This window comes from Tupaia chinensis, unplaced genomic scaffold (genome assembly GCF_000334495.1).
Source record: "Tupaia chinensis unplaced genomic scaffold, TupChi_1.0 Scaffold000101_1, whole genome shotgun sequence".
Lineage (NCBI taxonomy): Eukaryota > Metazoa > Chordata > Mammalia > Scandentia > Tupaiidae > Tupaia > Tupaia belangeri.
In genome coordinates this window covers 2,942,001-2,963,511 of record NW_006159565.1, presented here as the reverse complement: position 1 = coordinate 2,963,511, position 21,511 = coordinate 2,942,001, and the positions used below count along the sequence as shown (strand labels likewise).

Here is a 21,511-nt window from a genome sequence, read left to right as displayed (position 1 = left end):
TCTTCCAGTAGACTCATGTTCATTTTGTAGAGTAATGACATCTTTCAAAGATTAAAAAGAGGTTGAGCTGAGAAGTTAAATATATAAAATGGAAAGTTCCAAAGAAAATAGTAACTTCCAGAAATTAGCAGCATCAAAGGCTGTGATCAAATATAGCTTCCATTCTTCGTGCTGGTAAAGACTATTTATCACCTTGCCTAGTGCAGATACTGACTTTGGTCTGTAGAGTTGATTTGTACAGCAAGTTTAAAGAGTGAAGAAATACACTAATGCGAAGTAACCATTTCCTTTTTGTACGTGTGTATATATATATATATATGTATATGTTAGAAGCTTTTGCCTTAGGGTGCTTGTGCTTCCTGAGGGGATAGAGAAAGACACAGACAGTGAGAGGGAAAGTGAAAAATCACCCCTACACTTCTCCCACCCCACCCCATGGCTATTCAGCTATGCTGCAATCCTTTCTCTTCCATTCTTCTGGGATCTTGGGCACACATGCACATGTGACTGACATGAGTTTCAGGCCACCAGGTTTGGGTTTCAAACCATGATGGGCCTTGTGGGAATCCAATGACATAACTGCTGTGCCCATGCGGTTGTCTGTTGTTTTATTTTTTAAAATATTGGTATGTGCCCTGGATGGGGAGGGAGAGAGAAAGAGAAAGTGAGAAAGTACCTCCCACTGGGAGTGGCCACAGTAGAGTTTCCTCTCCCTTCTCCATTCTTCTCTTGGGATTTTGGGCATGCACACCCATGGGCCCAGTGTGTTTTACTCCCTTCTCAGGGACGTAAAACTATATAGTCAACCATGTGAGATCCAGCCACCTCAGCCACCATAGTACTAACTGGACCTGTTACCTGCCTTTAAAAATTAAGTAAAAATTTGGGCCTGGCAGGTGGCGTGGTGGTTGGGATGCTAGACCTCCCACATGGTTGACTGTAGCTCGAGTCCTGGACTTAGTAGCTTACTTTCTCACTTCTCTCTCTCTCTTGTCAAATTAAATAATAATACTAAAAAAATTAATCTTTTTAAAAATTAAGTACAAGTTTGGGACCAGCAGTTGGTGTAATGGCTATGTTGCTGGACTCCCATGTAGTTGACCATGGTTTGAGTCCTGGACGCAGTGGCTTAAACTCACGCTGAGCGCGTGTGCGTGCGTGCCCAAGATCCTGAGAGGAGAATGGAGGAGAAGGGATTGTGGTATGGCCATCTCCCCAGGGCGGGGGAGGATTTTCTCGCTTTCTGTCTCTGTCTCTCTCTGTCTTTCTGGCGATCACATGCGCCTTATAGCAAAAAACCTCTCCCCCCCAAAATTAAGTAAAAATGTAATCATAGGTAGAACATTGACTTACTCAAAAAGTCAGAATTCTTGTAAATAAATCATGTTCCTATAGGACTGGTTTGTAGCAAATAATGACTAGCAGTATATTTCAGTCAATATCAAATTATGCCAGTACCTTAAGTTCTTTTTTTCTTTTTACTTATTTTTTTATTTTTGAGAGAGATTTTGGCTATAAACTACATATGCTCACTGGAGAGACAGTGAAAAAGTCATCTCCAGGTGATGGCCATGCAGTCCCTTCTCCTTCCTCTTGGGATCTGGGGGATGCATACACACGCACCCATCATTAGTTTTAAGTTGCTGGGTCTGGGACTCAAACTGCAGCTGACTACGTGGGAGTCCACCATCATAAACATTATGCCATCTGCTCATCCCGCCTGTACCTTGAATTCTTTCGCACCTTAGCTTTTCAAAAGATAATGTCTCTAGGGGAAAATGTAGTTCAGGAAAGAAGGTTTTACAGCATTTTAGACACAGTTAGCTTTTTCTTTTCTTTTCTTTTCTTTTTTTAAAAGTATTACTTATCAGGGGCCGGCAGGTGGCATGTTGGTTAAGGGTGCTAGACTCCCACATGGCCGACCACGGTTTGAGTCCTGGACCTGGTGGCTTGCTTTCTCACCGCCTCCCTTTCTCTTGCTCTCGCTTGGTCCCTCTCTGGTCAAATTAAATAAAAAATAAATAAATAAAATTTAAATAATAATTCTTAAAGAAAAGAATTATTTATTATCATTATTTTTAGGTTTGACCAGAGAGACAGAGTGCATCTGTGTGCAAGCACAAAGCCACCAGGTCCGGGACTTGAACTTTGGTCACCCGTGTGGGAGTCCAGCACCTTTAGTCACCACACCACCTGCTGGCCCCAACAGTTGGTTTTATTTATAGTAAAGGCTTTGTTTTTCATATACTTAGGAAAGATTTAGGACAGCATCTTAAAAGAAGTACTAATGACATTTTATCATCACAATCAAAAGCCTTTAGAGCTGCTTATCCTGACATCAAGTTATAATAACTGTCAAAAATTGTTAACTTTTTTTAAGTTTATGTATTTCCTCAGTGAGAGATAGCACCCCAACAGGGTCTTGATGCTATAATTCAGCTTTAGCCAGTCCAAGATCATGAGTAAACACATGCCCGCTCTTAGGAAGGTCTCTAGATTCCAAAATTTAACCTTCCCATGTGTGCCATCCTCAGAGAATGTGGTAATGGGCTAACAAGTGGCATGGTGGTTAAAGCTCTGGACTCCCCCATGGCTGAATGTGGTTCAAGTCCTGGATCTGGAGGCTTGAAAATCATGCCAGATATGTGTGCACCCAAAATCCCAGGAGAATGGAGCAGAAGGGATTACCAGGGATCCCTGGGTGATGATTTCTTACCTTCCCTCTCACTGTCTTTCTCTGTCTTGTTAATCTCTGGCGAGCATACACGCTCTATGGCAAAACCTAAAAAAAACAAAACAAAACCCTGTGATTTTCCCCAATAGAACCAAGTTGTATGTCCTTAAGAAGGGCCAGCAGGTGGCATAGTGGTTAAGGCACTGGACTCTCACGTGGCTGATGGCGGTTCAAGTGCTTGACCCAATCAACTTGAAAATTGCCTGGCACATGTGCATGCATGCCCAACATGCCGGGAGGAGAATGGAGGAAAAGGGATTGCAGCATGACCATGGGGTGTGTGTGCGTGTGTTGTGTGCGTGTGTGTGTGTGTTTGTGTGTGGTTTCTTTCGCTCTCCATCTCGCTGGCTGATTATACACACCCTGAAAAAAGGAACAGAAGACAGCCTCTTTACGGTTATCTCTGCCATTGTTCTTTAATTAATCTGGGGTTCTTAAGGTTCTGGGCCTCTCCATAAGCTATTGCTGTGTCCCTTTCTCCCCTATTCTATCCTGACTCATAAATCTTAACAACTGCCCCCAAAAGTAGATAGATAAGCTCTCCTGTTTTTCATTTTGAGATCATTTTTTCCCTCCAATTTGCCAGAGGGCATGCATGCTCACAGAGGGGAGAGAAAGACTGGGAAATTGAGAAAGTACCTCCCCTTCCCTGTGGGAAATATTTATAATGCAGTCTCTTTTCCTCCTTTTCTCCCTCCTTCAAGATTTTAAGTGTGCATGCACCCATGCCCACTATTTTTCAAGCCACTGGGTTTAGGCTTTGAACTGTGTTGTTGGTCATGTGGGATCCTTCAGCTGCCTTAACCACCATGCCATGGACTGGCCCCAGAGTATTTTTAACATTTCATTTAACACACCTGTAATTTTTTTTTTTTCTAGTTTGCTATAGGGCCTCTGTACTCACGGGAGCGAGACAGAGGGCATTAGAGAGAATGAAAGTATGAAATCACTTCCCCAGGAGAGATAGTCACACTGCAATTCCTTCTCTTGAGATTTTGGGCATGCACACTTGGAGCTCGGAATGTTTTTCAAGTCTTGGGATCTGGGACTTGAACTATGCAGTGAGCTGTGTAGGATCCAGCCTTAACCACCATGTGTCCAGCTGGCCCTGGCCCTATTTCTTCATATTTCAATTTATTTTTATTTCTTATATTTGCCAGAGGTCTTGTGTACTCATGAGAGACAGAGTAAGGGGTAGAAAGCACTCTCCAATGGGGTGTGGTCATACTGCAATACCTTTTCCATTTCTTCATCCTGTCAGGATTTTGGACACGCAGGCATATGTGCCTGGCATATTTTTCTTTTCTTTTCCTTTTTTTCCGGCTTCCTTTAAAAAAAAATTGCAGAGGGGCACTCATCAGAGAGAGAGAGAGAGAAAGCACTCCCCCCACCCCCAAGAGGCATGGCCACACCACAATCCTTTCTTTGTTCTCCTCTCAGTATTTTGGGCATGTACCCATGCAGACATGCCCAGTGTGTCCTTCAGGCCACTAGGTCTAGGGCTCAAACCATGCAGTCAGCCATGTGGGATACCACTCCACCTGCTGACCCAGGCCCCATATTTTACTTTAATAACCACATACACTAAATTAAGTCTGTTCCTTACAGTACATTTCCTGGCATAGCATACAGTTAGTTTGGTAAGTTAATATTGGAGTAATGCCCACAGTAGTTTGGTGATGGGGTTAGAAGTTTGCATCCATTTTAATAGGTGAAGAAACTGAGGCATATGGTAGTTGAAATATGGTCCCAAATTATAACTAGTAAATGGTAGAATTGGTCCTGGATCTCAAGTACAGACTTGACTTAGAATCTTAGGCTTCTGCTTATATAGGTTTATTTTGGCATCCTAATCTCAACAAAATATATGTCCAGTTAATCATTTCAGTTTATAAAGCCTTTTGGAGTTAGGTGTTTCTTCCTGATGTAATGTTTCACTCTCTGAGGTCTTTGGGGTGGGGAGTTCCAACTTCTGTTAAGTCCTGAATAATGTCATGAGTGAAACAAGCATTGGCAAGACTGGATCGGCCTGTAATCTACCCTTGCTGAGAGATTTTTGCCTTAAGCTAACAGTGTAAGCCACTTCATTTTATTGTGGTGAATCCTAATTTATAATGCTTGAGATTGAAAAGCAAAATTTTACAAATCAAAATATTATGACCTTGATAAACTAACAGGAGAAGATGAGCTTGTTAAGGGGAATATTTGGCAAATTGAGCATTTATGTTGCCAGGGACTCAGGCTTTTAGAAGCCTTTGAAATCACCCTTCAAATGTTGTCAAATTTGGAGACACTTTTTTCCTAATATAGCAATCATACTTTGTTTTTGTTAACATGCCAGAGAGCTTGTGCTTTCCCTGGAGAGAGACAGAGAGAGTGAGAAAGCCCCCCCACCCCCCCATGGAGAATGGTAATTCCACAATCCCTTCTCTCCCATTTCTCCCTTCTTTTGGAATTTTGGACATGCAGGCACACACACGCCTAGTGTATTTTCAAGCCACTGGGTCCAACACTTTAAACACACAGTTCACTATATGGGATCTAGCTACCTTAATCACTGTGACACCTGGCTGGCCCAGGAGAGACTTTATAAGTTTTAAAATATTCCTCTTGAATATTGGGCTTAACAATATTTTCTTTTTCTTAATTGCAAGAGGACACCTGTGTTCTCCAGAGAAAGAGGGAGGAAACCTCACCATGAGGCATGGTCATGCCACAATCCCTTCTCCATTTTTTTCATCCTATCGGGATTTTGAATATGCACACTCATGCATCTGGTATGTTTTTTGGGCCACTGGGTCAGAGAATCAAATTGCAGTTGCCCATGTGGGAGCCACCTGGCTTCACTGTCAGCCTGCATCACAACTATTTCTTGATATCAGTGTGAATACTGTATATCTAGACAGAACGCAAAGGTCCCGACTCTGCCTTTCTGAGTAATTCTAGTTTGCTTACTTTAAGTTTCAGGATAAAAATATGTGTGTAGTGTTAAGTAAAAGGTTTTAAAAAAATTTTTTTTTTTTTTTAAATACAGTGTTTGTGGTGTATACTTGATTTTTTTAGAAATTATTTTAACAGAAAAGTGAAAGCTAAGATTACATTCATATTGGCTAAAAAGTCTTTTTTCTCTCTCTCTTTAGAGCCGTAGGTAAAACTTGCCTACTGATCAGTTATACAACCAATGCCTTCCCTGGAGAATATATTCCTACTGTGTAAGTATCTTCAGTTACATTGGGAATGAAGTTGTCTGTGATATATTTCTTGGTTACCTTTTATCATTTGTTTCACGGTAAAGCCATTCTTAATCCTATGAACAGATATAATTTATTTTCTCCTAAAACATTTCACCAATTTATGAAGTATTCTTGCCTTTAAAAAAATAAATCTAATATAAAATTTTCTCATAGTGATGGAATAACTTTGCTAATTGGTTTTTAGATACTAAGGAAACGAAAGAAAAACTGAAGTATAGAGACTAGAAAATAGTATTAAAGAAAACCAGAGCTTACATAAAGAATCTGACTAAAGTTTGGTCAGATACAATCCTTGTCAGTGAAAGAGTTTTAGGTAAATTTGGCTAGAGGGGAACTAGAATATAAAATATTTTATTAGATTTTAATTGGCCTTTTCTGGAAAGTCATAAGTTGGTTACATGTCACTGTTGAGTTATAGGCTTTGGAATTAAAATGGGGGTGGTGGTGGAACAGGGTGTATGGGAGGAGGAAATTGGCTATTGAACTGCTTACTCTCTGTGGGCAGCAGGATTGGATAGGGAAAAGTGCTTTTCTGATGATGGGTTAATAGGGAGCCCCATGTTACCTGGGAAGCTCATAATGTTCAGCTCTGAGGCTATGGTAAACTCTGTGCACTCATGTACACTTTGTAAAATATAAATGGGGTTGGGCCAGCAGGTGACATGGTGATTAAGGTGCTGGACTCCCACATGGCCAACCATGGTTCAAGTCTTAGACCTGGTGGCTTGTTTTCTCATTTTTCCTTTCTCTCTCTCTCTGTTTCTCATTTTTCCTTTCTCTCTCTCTCTGGTCAATTAAAAAAAATAAATAATAATAACAAATAAGAATTAAATCTTTAAAGAATATGTAAGTGGTGTCATGTTATTTATGTCGTCCTGAATTTATGGTGACAATTCTCCTTATCTGCACATGTAGAGAAAGCTTAAATTATTTGTGATTAACAGTTTTGAAGTAATATAACTGATTTATCCACTGAATACGTCGGTCTTTTTTATTTGTTTGTTTTATGGACAGTGCTACATTTAGTTGCATCACACATAAGCACATGTCTTTGTAGACCTGATAGAGTACTGGAAGTGAAATTGTGCCAAATCAAAAGGAAATGGAGGGGCCAGCAGGTGGCATAGTTAAGGACGCTGGACTCCCACATGGCCGACCACCGTTCAAGCCTGGCCCTGGCAGCTTGCTTTCTCACTTTCTTTTCCTCTCTTTCTCATGCTCTCTTGCTCTCTCACTCTGTCCCTCTCTGGTCAACTTAAAAACTTTAAAAAATTATTTAACTGTATATATTTTCTTTTGACCAGAGAGGGACAGAGCAAGAGAGAGCAAGAGAGAGGGAAAGTGAGAAAGCAAGCCACCAGGTTTGGGACTTAAACCACGGTCAGCCATATGAGAGCCCACTGCCCTTAACCATCATGCCACCTGCCAGCCCCAGTAATATAATTTTTTAAAAAAAGAAAGAAAATGGATAGTTTAAATTTTGATAGATATTACTAGTTTACTTTTAGATAGAGAGGTCATGTACATGCATGTATTAACAGAGGATGCCATGATCTCCTTTTTTCAGCTACTCAGGATCCTTGGTGTCTGCATGCACACCTGGAATATTTTCAGGGCAACTCAGGATCCAAACTATAGGTAGCCATATAGCTTCCAGTTTTCCAGAACATTTGCATTACTGTTTTATTATAATAGGAATTTTTATTGGACTCCCAGTAGCAATTTTTTAAAAAGAAATATTTATAAAATTTTATTAATCAGTATTATTTTTTAATCTTACCAGAGAGACAGAGAACGAGAAGGTGAGAAAGCAAGATGCCAGGTCTAGGACTCGCACCATAGGTTAGTCATATGGGAGTCTAGCACCTCCATAGCCATACCACTGGCTGGCCTCAGTAGCAATTTTTAATATCAGCCTTATTTTCCCTCTGTCAGCCTGAAGGCTTTTCTGGGCTTCTTGTGTGTATCAATTTCAAATTCATTTAAACATTTGTGTAATCAGATACACTGACTTTGAAAACATTACAGAAGGCTTCTGAACTATGTTTTATTTTACTCCTTACCACACTTCGGTTGCAGTCACCAGAACTGCCAAGTACCACCCTACACTCAGGTAGGCATTCTTGAAACATGACACAGTATAGGGTAGTGGCAAGCCCCGTCATTGAAAATGGCTAAAATACGTACATGAAAAACTCCGCAGCTGAGATTTGAAAGAAAGACTAATTTTACACTTTATTTCTTCCTGGGAGAAAGATTTAACTTTGTATGTATTAAAAGCAAAAATCTTTTATTTCTAACCAGAATTTGTTTTCATTAGCAGCTTGTTTATTTCTGGGGAATTTCTCTTTCTCTAGTTGTGTGTTTGGTTTCCCATATACCCAGCTTTCCCATCCTCCTTTTTAATTTTTTTTCCAGAGAGGTTTTTGCTATAGGGCATGTGCCCTCGCCAGAAAGACAGAGAGAGACAGACAGAAAGAGAGAAATCACCCCCCGGGGGGATGGCCACGTCGCATTCCCTTCTCCTCCATTCTCTTGGGACGCCTGGTGTGAGTTTAAGTCACTGGATCTGGGACTGGAATCACGGTTGACTACATGGGAGTCCAGCGATGTAGCCATTACACCAACTGCTGGTCCTGCCTGTCTCTTTTTTTCTCCTTCCTGGATCCTCCTCATAACTGCAGACCTTTTCTTCAGCACACCTCTGTGAGATTGCTGGTTAGGATAGTGACTGGGTCCTTTATCTGTGACTAATCATCTTTATTCTGTTCTGCAGCTTTGATAACTATTCTGCCAATGTTATGGTAGATGGAAAACCGGTGAATCTGGGCTTATGGGATACAGCTGGACAAGAAGATTATGACAGATTACGTCCCCTATCCTATCCACAAACAGTAAGGATTGCAATTAATAGTGTATCTTTTGGGGTATATGTTAAACTAATTCATGCACTTACAAATAATGCTCCTATTGACATGCTTTAGATGTATCAAGTAATAGCTTATAAAATTTGAACAGTTAAAATGATAAACTCTCTTAGATGCAAGCCAGTGGTTTTAATTTTTGAGCATTACCAGATTTTTATTTTTCCCCAGTGCTGTGCATTTTATGTTCATTTGTTCAGTTTTAGGGCAGCAATATGAAATGGATACTGTTTCTATTTTTGCCAACCAGATTTTATTTTAAAGAATTATTTAATTAATTTCATTGTCATGTTTTAATTTGACGAGAGAGAGAGGGAGAAAAGAAGCCTCCAGTTCCGGGACTTGAACCGTGGTCAGCCATGTGGGAACCCAGTGCCTTTAACTACCATGCCACCTACTGGCCCCACCAACCAGATTTTAACAGCTTTTTTTGTTTCGTTTGGTTTTGGTTTTGGTTTTTTTGGAGAGGTTTTTGCTATAGGGAACGGGCGCTTGCCAGAAAGAGACAGAAAGCGAGAAATCATTTCTCCGGGGAGGTGGCCACACTGCAGTCCCTTCTCCTCCATTCTCCTCTTGGGATCTTGGGCATGCACGCACACACGCCCAATGTGAGTTTAAGCCACTGAGTCCGGGACTCGAACCACAGTTGACTACATGGGAGTCCAGCGACATAGCCATTATGCCAACTGCTGGTCCCAACAGCAATTAATTTAAAAATGATTTACCTTATGACAGTTTTGTACTACAGAGTCAAATTAAGAAGGTAAGATTACTTTGATTAAACTTGGTCCCTTTAAACCAAATTTGTGACTAATCTTATGATTTCAAAAATTTTTCCCATTAAAATACATAATTTCTGGGGGCTAGCAGGTGGCGTGTTGGTTAAGGGCACTGGACTCCCACATGATCGGCCATGATTTGAGTCCCGGCCCTGGCAGCTTGCTTTCTCACTTTCTCTCTCTCTCTTGCTCTCTCTCTCTCTCTCTCTCTGGTCTAATTAAAAAAATATATTTAAATAAATAAGAAAGTTAAAATAATTTTGAAAAAAAAAACACATAATTTCTGAGGTTATAGTACTTTCGATGTAGATTAAGGTTTCATTATTATAAAATGTGTCCACCATGTCAATCAAAAAATACTGTTTTGCTTCTATTTCAGATGAACTAACTTATATACTAAAGCTAATTAGAATGTAGCTGGTGAAGACAGTGGGTACTTAAAGGACAGTATCATGGTTAAAAGCCACTTTTCTTTAAATAAGTAGCTATCTTAATGTGATTTGCTTATCTTGTTACATATTTATTTATTTATTTTACTTTGACCAGAGAGAGATGGAGTGAAAAAGAAAGGGAAAAGGAGAAAGCAAGCTGCCAGGTCTGGGCTGGGCTCAGACTGTAGTCAGCCATGTGGGAGTCCAATGCCCTTAACCACAACGTTACCTGCTGGCCCCATGTATTTATTTTTAAAAGCGTATTTTAAAATGGTTTTAGAGACAGTGACTGAGTGGTTAAAGCAAAAATCAAATATGCACAAGAGACAATAGAACAAATTCCTTGGGTTTAAATCCTACTCTCCCACTTTTGAGCTGTGAGACTTTGGGCAGGTTTCTTCATCTCTGGTCTTGTAGGATTAAATGAATTAATACAGGTGATGTACAGAGAACAATTCTGGCACATTGTAGATGCTCTGGTGTTAGTTTCTTTTAGGATCCCTCCTCATTCTTATTGACCAGGTTGATAAGTCTAGAAAGTTCCTCAGTTCCACGTTGCACCCAAATAAATGAAAGTCACTGAGTGAGTGACTTTCACACAAGCCCATGTGTTGGCCATAGTGGTGGGGGTTGGAGTTAAAGTTAGGGAGACAGGTAGAGAAAGGTAGGCTTTGATTGATGGGGGTGGGATAGGGGCCAGTGGCAGCCTTTGATTGTTTTAACCATTACTTTGTCTTAGGAGATAGTATAGGTAAATTTGACTAATTCCAGTCTACCAAGGTGCTTTTTCTTAATTTATTTTTGTTGTTATTATTTTAATTAAGTTCTTATTTAGTAGTGATAGTTTTACACTTTTGGATACAAGTTTTCCTCTGCAACCATCTTCTTATATAATGAAAGTATTGCCGGATATAGTCTCTTTGAACTATAAGATTTTGCTAATTGTCTTTTAACTGAATTCTAGTTAGCATTGCTAAATAAAGACCAGAGATATAAAATGGGAGATTTGCACTGGAAAACTCAGTTACTCTACAGCTAAAAACTAGCTGTGATTAAGTATTAAAAATAAGCCTGTAATTACAAGATGATTCACATTTTTTAGTATTTTAGGAAATTATATCCAGTGAGTATCTAACTTTTAGATTTTAAATGGTTTTAAAAACATTGATTGGTAGAGTAGGCGTCTCCAACCTGCTGGATGTCTGGAAGGGTGTGGTGTCACTTCTGAGAAGTGAGAGCCACCCTGCTGTGACTCAGGGGTAGAGAGGGTAGGGTGAGGCTTTTGTCTCTAAGAGAGTCACTCATTGTAAGTCAAAGGTGGCTTGGCAAGAGGCCCACTTGCCAAGGAACACATAGATAAGTAAGGTGGACTCTCCTCAGATTGAATAAACCTGTATAATGTGAGGTAATCAAAATGGGTGTTGCCATTATGGGGCTAGCACTTTACTGTGTCTCATCTGTGTAAAGCAGTGGACTGTTTCCCTGTAACATACTTGAGTAGTATCAAGAAGGAAGTAAGACGTGATTCTTGCTCTTAAGTAGCTCACAAGAAACCAGTTGCTATGGAATACACCTTATAAGTAGCATGGAGGTTGTGTAGGGTGCTTCAGAAGCAAAGAGGGGAGAGCACCCAGCTAGCAGTTGAAGACATGCCTACTTGGACCCCCCCTTTTTTTAAGAGTTTTATGGGGGCCGGCAGGTGGCGTGGTGGTTATGGACCCCCACATGACTGACTGTGATTTGAGCCCTGGACCTGGCAGCTTGCTTTCTCACTTTCTCTCTCTCTCTCTCTCTCACTGTCCCTTTCTGGTCAAATTAAAATAAATAAATGAAGTTAAGCAAAATAATTAAACGTTTTTTTCTTGTTTTTTTGTTGTTGTTTTGTTTTGTTGTTGCTGTAGGGCATACTCACTAGAAAGACAGAGAGAAAGCAAGAAATCACCCCCCAGTGCGGATGGCCACACCATAATCCCTTCTCTTCTATTCTTTCCTTCTCATGCTGAGTCTAGAACTCCATCTGCAGTCAACTATGTAGGAGTCCAGTGATGTAACAATTACGTCATGTGCTGATCCCTGATTAAGTTTTTTTTTAACCATTAGTTTCAACTTAGTTCTCTAAAAGGTAGTAAATAAGTAGTTGTCATTTCTGGTTGAAATTGCCCTCAAATTTCTATTTTGTCAACTTAAGTACTCCTTAGGGCTTTTCTGTCCTTTAATAAATTATCTTTATTTTCTCTTAAAAGTAGTTTGTAAATTCTGCATACTCATCTTCAATTGGCATTCTCAGATTGAAAGTGTAGTGAATATTGCTCAAGTCTAACATCTTAGTAGAGGTCACTCATATTTACATACTCATACTAGGATTTAGTACTGTGAGTGGGAACAAGGTGCCAGTGCTCCAGCAAGGCCTGAACCCTGTGTGTGTTCTGAAATCCAGGCTCTGCAGCCCTATGACTAAGATGCTGGACCTCTGAGTTTGGGTCAGCCAGGACTCCAATGTGTCATTCTGGTATTTTCATTTTTTCCTGTGTGCATTAACTTGAGAAAAGTTGAAGTACCAGGCTAGACTACTGCAAAATTAAGTTTAAAAAAAAAATACACTGCTTAGCTTGGCAATTTTTATTTTCGAAAAGCTGCGGTCTTTGTTAAGTTGGCTGTTACAAGTGTCCGTGTTTTCCAGCTAGAGGTCTGCAGGAACACACGCTTAAACAGAAATGGGCTTGTTAACTCTGCCAAAAGGGAGACACACACTGGGAACTGTGGGAGATGTTTTATTCTTGTCCAGGGTGATACGGGGAAGACAGGAGGAACCAGAAATTTGCCATTGACAGGATGCTGTCAGAAAGTTGGACAATTCTGTGATTGGATATTTTAATGATAGAAGGTGGGGAGTGGGGGCTAGCAGGTGGCATGGTGGTTAAAGGCGCTGGATTCCCACATGGCCGACCACAGTTCTAGTCCTAGACTTGGCGACTTGCTTTCTCACTTTCCCTTCCTCTCTCTTTGTCTGTCTCTGTCTCTGGCCAAATTTAAAAATAATAATAGTAACAAATGGAATTAAATAAATAATCTTTTTTAAAAAAGGAAGATGGGAAGTGAAGCAAGGTTTAAGCTGTGATTGATCATTCAATTTCTTTAGCTGCGAGATGGGGGTGTGTGGTGATTCTGTAGTTTGCACAGTGACTTTGAATTTGCTTGTACTTAGTCAAAATCTTTTTTTTTTTTTAAAGGTTTTTGCTATAGGACGTGTGCACTTGCCAGACAGACAGAGAGAGACAGAAAGCGAGAAATCACCCCCCAGGGGGGATGGCCACGCCACTATCCCTTCTCCTCCATTCTCCTCTTGGGATCTTGGGCACGCATGCACACGCGCCCGGTGTGAGTTTAAAAAGCCACCGGGTCTGGGACGCGAACTGCGGTCAACTACGTGGGAGTCCAGCAACAGAGTCATTACACTAACTGCTGATCCCTAGTCAAAATCTTTTGGTGGTCTTTTACTTACTTATTTTTGGTCTCATTTCAGCATGGTCACACAGTGACCTTGTCTGATGTCAGTGTTCTGCGAGATTGTTTTATTCAATAGAAAACCTTTGGCATAGCAGAGCCATGAGCACCAGACCAGTGCCCAGGTGCCAGGAGCTGCTTTCCTCTTCTTTCTAAGTATTTCCACGCTGAAGACATGCATCCAACATCTTTTACTTCTACTTGTTCTCTGCCATTTTTATGAATCCTGGTTCTTTTCCCCTGCATAGAATGCCTGTATTATAAAAATTCCAAGCCTGAAAGAAAAATCCAAGTAGAAAGCATCTCGAAGAGAACAAAGTGCAGGAAACAGAAAAATGATACTGTTTTAGAGTAGATTTCAGCTATCCTGACATCTGTCTAGTCTCTTTCTACTTACTATAATTATATTAATCTTTTTGTGGATGGTAGCACTGTCAGGTAGAGGAGGCAGCAGTAAAGATCTGCTCTGGCTGTACTTTGACCAGTGAGGAAAGAGGTTTGTGATAAAGGAGTAATAAAGTCATTGAAGATTTGCCATGTTCATAAAAGGCATGGGGTGATAGTCAAGTATAGTCAGAAAAGCCCTGGTGATCTGAGTAAAGTAGCATTCGAGTCCTTGGGAAAGATGAACCAGCACTCAGAGACAGCCTGAGGCATCACACAAGTGACCTGTGGGGAAGGAAAGCGAGGTATCCTTACAGAGACACAGGTGGATGCCCTGAGTATTACAAGAACAGGGAAACTCCCAGCCAAGGCCGACTAGCACAACTTCCATGTGCTAAGGCATTAGGAAGGCCAAGGTTGGAAGGTATTGATGTAGGCAGTAAGTATCAGAAACACTAGACATGTTTGCTGAAAGCTATATTTAGGATGGGGGAAGAAAAAGAAACAAGGAAGGAACAGGCAGATGGTGTGATGCTAATGTAGGATGGAAAGTGGGACTGCTTGGCTCTTGCTGTGCATGTTTCTTCTCCATCAAAAAAGCTGTTCTTAAAGAATTGAAAAGGGTACAACAAGTGTAGTTAGAGGATTTTTTTTTTTTGAGAGGTTTTTGCTATAGGGCACATGCGCTCGCCAGACAGAGAGAGATAGAGACAGAAAGCGAGAAATCACCCCCCTGGGTGGGGTGGCCACACAACAATCCCTTCTCCTCCATTCTCCTCTTGGGATCTTGGGCACACACGCACACGCACCTGGTGTGAGTTTAAGCCACCAGGTCCGGGACACGAACCGCTGTCGACTACGTGGGAGTCCAGCGACACAGCCATTACGCTAACTGCTGGTCCCATAGTTAGAGGATATTTTGAAGCTGCATGTTTTTGATGAGTTTCTGTGTCACAGTATAGAGTTGGTACCGTATTAAGTCCTTGAGGGGACAGATTTTCAAAAATATCCCTTAGATTAAACCAGAATAATTTTGGAAGCTAATATTCTCTTTCAGTTGTAAGCTTGAGTGAAATTAAAATAATTCTCTTGTCTGTGTATGTACTTTTTAATTTGCCGGAGGTCACTTGTGCTCACTGGCAAGAGACAGAGAGCATTCCCCATAGGGAACGGTCACATCATAATCCCTTTTTCATTTCTTCCTCCTTTTAAAAGGAAATTTGGGCAAGCGTGCATGCATGTGCCTGGTGTGTTTTTGAAGACCCTGGTCAAGGACTCAAACATGCAGCCAACCATATAATATTCAGCCGCTTTAACCACCATACCACAATCTAGTCCTGTTTTTTTTTTTTTTTTTCTTATAGGGCATGTGTGCTTGCTTGAGACACAGACAGCAAGAAATCACCCACTGAGGGGGTCGGCCATGCCTTAATCCTTTCTCTTCCATTCTCCTCTCGGGCTCTTGTGCACACATGCACACACACTTGGTGTGAATTTTCAGTCACTGGATCTGGCACTTGAACTATAGTCAACCATGTGGGAGTCCAGCAACATAACCATTACGCCATCTGCTGGTTCCTGTCTGTCCTTTTTGTACAAGAATTCAGGGGTCTATGTTGAAAGAGGAAATTTGTCAGTTTTTTTTGGAACAAAGAATTGAAAGCATTGTTTTAAACTCTGGACATGTCACTTCTAAAATTTGTGACTGGAGTGGCCTCATCCAGATACACAAAGTAGTCAGGAATTGAAGGTCTTATGTCAGCAAGTGTTCATTTCAGTGATGCAAGTCCATAAAATTCAAACCATACTTCGAGAATTGTTGAGGAAATAGGAGCAACATTTCTGTATAAGGGACTTTTAATGTTAAGGCAGTATTAAGATTTTCAGCTCATCGGTAGTACAGTGGTTAATTGTTTTGCATTTGGAGTCAAATCCCATGTGGTTGACTCAGGTTAGAACCCTGTCCTCTGAGGCTTGAAAAATATTTTAGGCGCCTGTGTGCCCAAAATCCTGACATGAAGGATTAATGGAGGAAAAAGGATTGCAGTGTGACCAGGCCCTGGTGGAGGGTTGGGGGATTCCTCCCTAGCCCTCCTAGAAGTGCATGTAAACACAAAAAATATCAGCTGTCAGACCTGGCTGTGTTCTCAGAGAACTGTATTTTACAGACAGATGCCTTTCATGGCTTCTGCTGGGCTGCATCTAAGAACTCAGACAGAGCTCTTGGATGGATGTACTCGATAATGGATGCCAGCACATTGAGTATACCTTTATGTTAAGGAACACTTCTTTTTCTTTCTTTTTTTTTTTTCTTTTTTCTTTTTTTGGAGAGGTTTTCTTTTCTTTTCTTTTCTTTTTTTTTTTTTTCCTTATTCAGCGTGTGTGCTCACCAGAGAGAGACAGAGAGAGAGAAAGTGAGAAATCACCCCCCAGAGGGGATGGCCACGCCGCAATCCCTTCTCCTCCATTCTCCTCTCGGGATTTTGGGTGCACACATGTCCAGTGTGAGTTTAAGCCACTGGGTCCAGGACTTAGACCACGGTCAACTACATGGGAATCCAGCGACATAGCCATTACGCTAACTGCTGGTCCCATTTCTTTTTTTATTTTAAGAGAGATTTTTGCTATACGGTGCCTGTGATCACTAACCAAAGAAACAGACAAAAAGTGAGAAATCACCCTGGGGGGTGGGGAAATGGCCACACCGCAGTCCCTTCTCCATTATCCTTCTGGCAGTTGGCATCGAAGACTTGTTAAATCATTACCTGCTTTTGGATCCCTCGCAGGGTTGAGACAGAATTCTGAAGAACCAATAACAGGTTATATTGATTTTATTTCCCCCAGTTTGTACTAAACTCAAACAAAGTTCTCATACATTACTAGGTTGGAGAAACCTATGGTAAGGATATAACCTCCAGGGGGAAAGACAAGCCAATTGCCGTATGTAAAACTTTCGATCGACTTCAGTTTCAAGCTTTATCTTTTCTCTCGTTTCACTTAGTTTTCCTAGGATTTCTTTTTTAACCTCAAGTTCCTTGAGTGTTTTATAGTTAATTCACTCAAGGTTGGGGCTTTGCTTGATGAATTAAGCTTTTATTAGAGTGTGCAGTTTACCTACCTGCTTGAATTAATAAAGCAGTGTGGGAACTGCTTTCTCCCTCCTCCCAAGTGATAAGAGGGATAGTGATAGGGCCTCTCTCCCACGGGTGGGAGATGCAGGTGTGGAAGTCCCCATGAAGCTCACTGGGGCTGTGTGCTGAGCTGGAGCAGAACTAACCTTTGCTGCCAGGGCCTTCTTTCTCTGCTTTGGTGTCCTGTATGATGGGGCAGTGGGGCGTGGCTGCAGCGCTGGTGAGCTAACCCAGCTGTGCTTTGAGATACATTGTAATCACCTCGGAAGCGGGATGCCATGGTGATTCTTCGACAAGCTTGTGCATGTGCCACTATTTTAAAAATGTTATTTATAAGAGCTCTTGTGTGGGATGTGTCTTTCCTTTTCAGGTACAAGATATCCGCTGGATGGTTTATAGTGTTAGCCTTAGAATTTTGTGCATTTCACAAAGTAGCATAAGCATCTTTTCCCAGGAAAGTGTTTTATAAATCTAGCATTTTAGAAACTTGGGCATTTTCAAATACAAGTAAATATTTGAATTTGACCTCATACACAATACAGAATAAAAAGGAAAACTCAACTTTATTTCACATTTAGCCAAAAATTCTGTCCAAGTCTTTAGTCTGTGCCTAATTTTCCTTTGCATCTCAGCTTTAGCGATAGCTGCTCTGGGTGCTAGTTCTCCAGAGTTACTGGTTATATGAGAAGCTGTGACCGTGTGAGGGTAGTTATCAGCTGAATACCATTTCCACATTAGGCCATCGTTCCATACTGAGGAAAGGGCTCAGTCAGCAGATACTTGAGCCCTGCCCCCTTCCTCCTACTTTGTGTCGGGGACTGTGGCAGGCAGTTCCTAAAGAAGTAGTTTAATTGGATCTGATTATGATCTAAAACTGTGTGTGCTTAACATGCAAATGGGAAGCTTAATGAAAAGGGTATAATTTGTAGATAATGTTTAAAAGTCAGATCTGCCCTTGGGAAAGCGAGAGACAAAATTTTTACAGAAATAGAATAGTATCATCCTATTTGGTTTAGTCTTATTGTAACTAGGCTTCTGGTCAAGAATTGGGAATGATGGAAAGGGGGCCTTCCAGGGATCTGAGTTGATGCCTTCCCTAACCTTGAATAGCTTCCAGCATATTTCTCCCTCTGTTTCCCCCTCTCACAAGTTAACTGGTTGCTTGATGTGCTGGTTCTGATTTGAAAGCCATCTGAGGAACTGAATGGGCCTTTCCAGGGAACAAAGTTTTTTCTTTTTTCTTTTTTTTTAAAAGATTGATTGACTTTTATTCATCCATTCATTTTATTTTAATTTGACTAGAGAGAGACACAGAGAGAGAAAGAGGGAAAGTGAGAAAGGAAGCCACCAGGTCCGGGACTTAAATCGTGGTCAGCCATGTGGGAGTGTCCAGCACCTTAACCACGATGCCACCTGCTGGTTCCCAGGAGCAAATTTTTGGTGTAAGCTACGTGTATGGAGTCACCAGGACTGATGATTCATTCATTCATTCCCCACAGCATTTAGAAAGCCAAGTGCATTCATTATTTTAAGGTGGTTTTCTAAGTGTTTCCCTGTGTTTCCTTTTTATAGGATGTATTCTTAATTTGCTTTTCCCTTGTGAGTCCTGCATCATTTGAAAATGTCCGTGCAAAAGTAAGTGGGGATTTAAAAAATATACTGTTACATAATATTCTCAGAAAGAAATACTTAAAAATAAAATAGCATTTGTGCTAGGAATTTCAGTGATTTAAATTGGTTTTAGTAATTTTTGACTAGAGAGAGACACAGAGAGAGAAAGAGGGAAAGTGAGAAAGGAAGCCACCAGGTCCGGGACTTAAATCGTGGTCAGCCATGTGGGAGTGTCCAGCACCTTAACCACGATGCCACCTGCTGGTTCCCAGGAGCAAATTTTTGGTGTAAGCTGCGTGTATGGAGTCACCAGGACTGATGATTCATTCATTCATTCCCCACAGCATTTAGAAAGCCAAGTGCATTCATTATTTTAAGGTGGTTTTCTAAGTGTTTCCCTGTGTTTCCTTTTTATAGGATGTATTCTTAATTTGCTTTTCCCTTGTGAGTCCTGCATCATTTGAAAATGTCCGTGCAAAAGTAAGTGGGGATTTAAAAAATATACTGTTACATAATATTCTCAGAAAGAAATACTTAAAAATAAAATAGCATTTGTGCTAGGAATTTCAGTGATTTAAATTGGTTTTAGTAATTTTACTGTTCAGGTACATACTATTTTTAGAGTCTGTTATTTTAGCATGTAGATTTCTGAGAGCAGAGCTGTAGTGATCAGAGATGTTTTCCAGGGGAAGGCAATAGTGGTAGAGCTGGGACCTCACTCTAGATGATTTATTTATTCTCATCCCTGGGTTGATGAATTTTCTGAGGTGGTCTTAAGAACTTGACTTATTTTACCAAACACAAAGTGATTTCATTTTAAGAAACTTCCTTCCTGATATTACTTGACAAAGTCGAATTGCTGTGTTGAGTCATTAATCTGGGATTCCTGGCTTGCTAGATACCCACAATACTCCTTGCCATTCTTGAAGGCTTGAATTGAAGATATGAAATGCATGAAGGCTATAGAGAAGGCAGTGACTGAGGTTGGGTGGTGGGCACAGTTTGACACCTATTGAATGTCATTTAGGTGAAAAAGATGTTTATACAGGAGGGTATTCCAACCTGTGTTCCTTTCTTTACATCTAGTGGTATCCTGAAGTACGACACCATTGTCCCAATACTCCCATCATTCTAGTGGGAACTAAACTTGATCTTCGAGATGATAAGGACACGATTGAGAAACTGAAGGAAAAGAAACTGACTCCCATCACCTACCCACAGGGTCTAGCCATGGCTAAGGAGATCGGTATGAAATCCTACATTTTTCCTGTTGTTTGCCATGCCTTTTATTTTAGTGACAAAAGCTCAGGTCTAATCTGAGAAAGTAGCAAGCGTTTGTCCTTATCAGGGTCTAGCTTACTTGTGGGAAAACAGTTGGAGCAAGGCCCTTCTGGCTCTTACTGAGAGCCTCTTAAAGGTGGAGGCAGGGCTAGGAGTTGCCTCTGCTGTGCTGTCATGCCAGCCAAAGGTACTAGGTTTCAGGCAGGCTGCTTCTCGCCATTGTTCTGGTCAGAAGGGAGTTGTGTGGCATGTACATTGCTGTGTGGTTGTGTTTCTTTTAGGTGCTGTAAAATACCTGGAGTGCTCAGCGCTCACACAGCGAGGCCTCAAGACAGTGTTTGATGAAGCTATTCGAGCAGTTCTCTGCCCACCTCCTGTCAAGAAGAGGAAGAGAAAATGTCTGCTGTTGTAAATGTCTGAGTCCCTCGTTCTTGGTCCTGTCCCTCAGAACCTTTGTATGCTTTGCTCAAGAACGGTGGAGCCTTTGCACTCAATGCCAAGTTTTTGTTACAGATTAATTTTTCCATAAAAGCATTTTGAACCAATAATTTTAAGGTTTTTGTTTTAAACTTAAGAGTACAAACTCACATTCTATTAAAATTTAGCTCTAAAATGACAAGCCTTCTTAAAGCCTTATTTTTCAAAAGCCCCTATTTCTTGCTCAGAATAAGAGTTGCCAAAATACCTTCTGAACTAAGTTGCATTGTTGTGCTAAGAACACTAAGCACTAAACTGTTTAAAGACCTTTGTCTTTAAGAAGACTAGTTTCTGATGTTAGGAGAGGCAGACACTTTCTAAGGAGTTTTTGGATATGTAAAGCAGAACAGCCTCCTTAATGAAATGTTGCCATTTAATGCATCAATAATTTATCAACCCATGTTCATTACATAACCTTGTACTGTATATTATCATAGAATGAGTCTAACAGCTCAACTCTCTGGATCAATCTGTTTGATTTTGTAGTGAATATTTTTTAAAAAAAGTAGTTGACTAGCTTTTGCTGCGATTTTGAACAGAATTCTTATTCATGTGTTTCCCTTAATGAAGTATTCTGTTCTTAGTCGTGGGTGTGCTGGGATGGAGTGTGTGAAACACTTGATGTGATCAAAGGATGAAGACAGTATTTTGACAAAATTTTAAGTGGTTATTAATTTACACTACACTGTACATGGAATAATTAAACTGAATAAAAGTGTCACGGGTAAAAAATTTTAAAAGGTTAATTTCTGTCATAAGCAGTAGATGATGAAGAAAGGTCGTTATTACCAGTATGTGTTTTCCTAAGCTTTTTCTTACAGCTCCCTCCCATAATTGGGCATTTAATTCATCTTTGAACTGGTCATTCCCATAGTTGCTAACTTAGTAAGTGCATTTCTTATAGAGCCCCTTCTTAATGAGCAATATGCCTCCTTGTATTATAAAATCTTTCTGATAATGCATTAGACTTTTTTTTGTAGATTAGTAAAAGTGCATTCCTG

At 40.6% G+C, this 21,511-nt stretch overlaps 1 protein-coding gene across 1 annotated transcript in view; it reads left to right on the top strand.

Annotated features, from left to right (window-relative positions):
- The window catches only part of RAC1 (Rac family small GTPase 1), a 65,872-nt gene extending 44,808 nt beyond the window's left edge, over positions 1-21,064 (top strand). Inside the window, exons 2-7 of the mRNA XM_027770011.1 lie at positions 5,853-5,946; positions 8,765-8,882; positions 16,894-16,950; positions 18,714-18,776; positions 19,839-19,998; positions 20,315-21,064. Coding sequence (XP_027625812.1) covers positions 5,853-5,946; positions 8,765-8,882; positions 16,894-16,950; positions 18,714-18,776; positions 19,839-19,998; positions 20,315-20,445 — 623 coding nt within the window. The 3' untranslated portion in view covers positions 20,446-21,064. The remainder of the gene's footprint in view (positions 1-5,852; positions 5,947-8,764; positions 8,883-16,893; positions 16,951-18,713; positions 18,777-19,838; positions 19,999-20,314) is intronic.
- Positions 21,065-21,511: the final 447 nt, after the last annotated feature.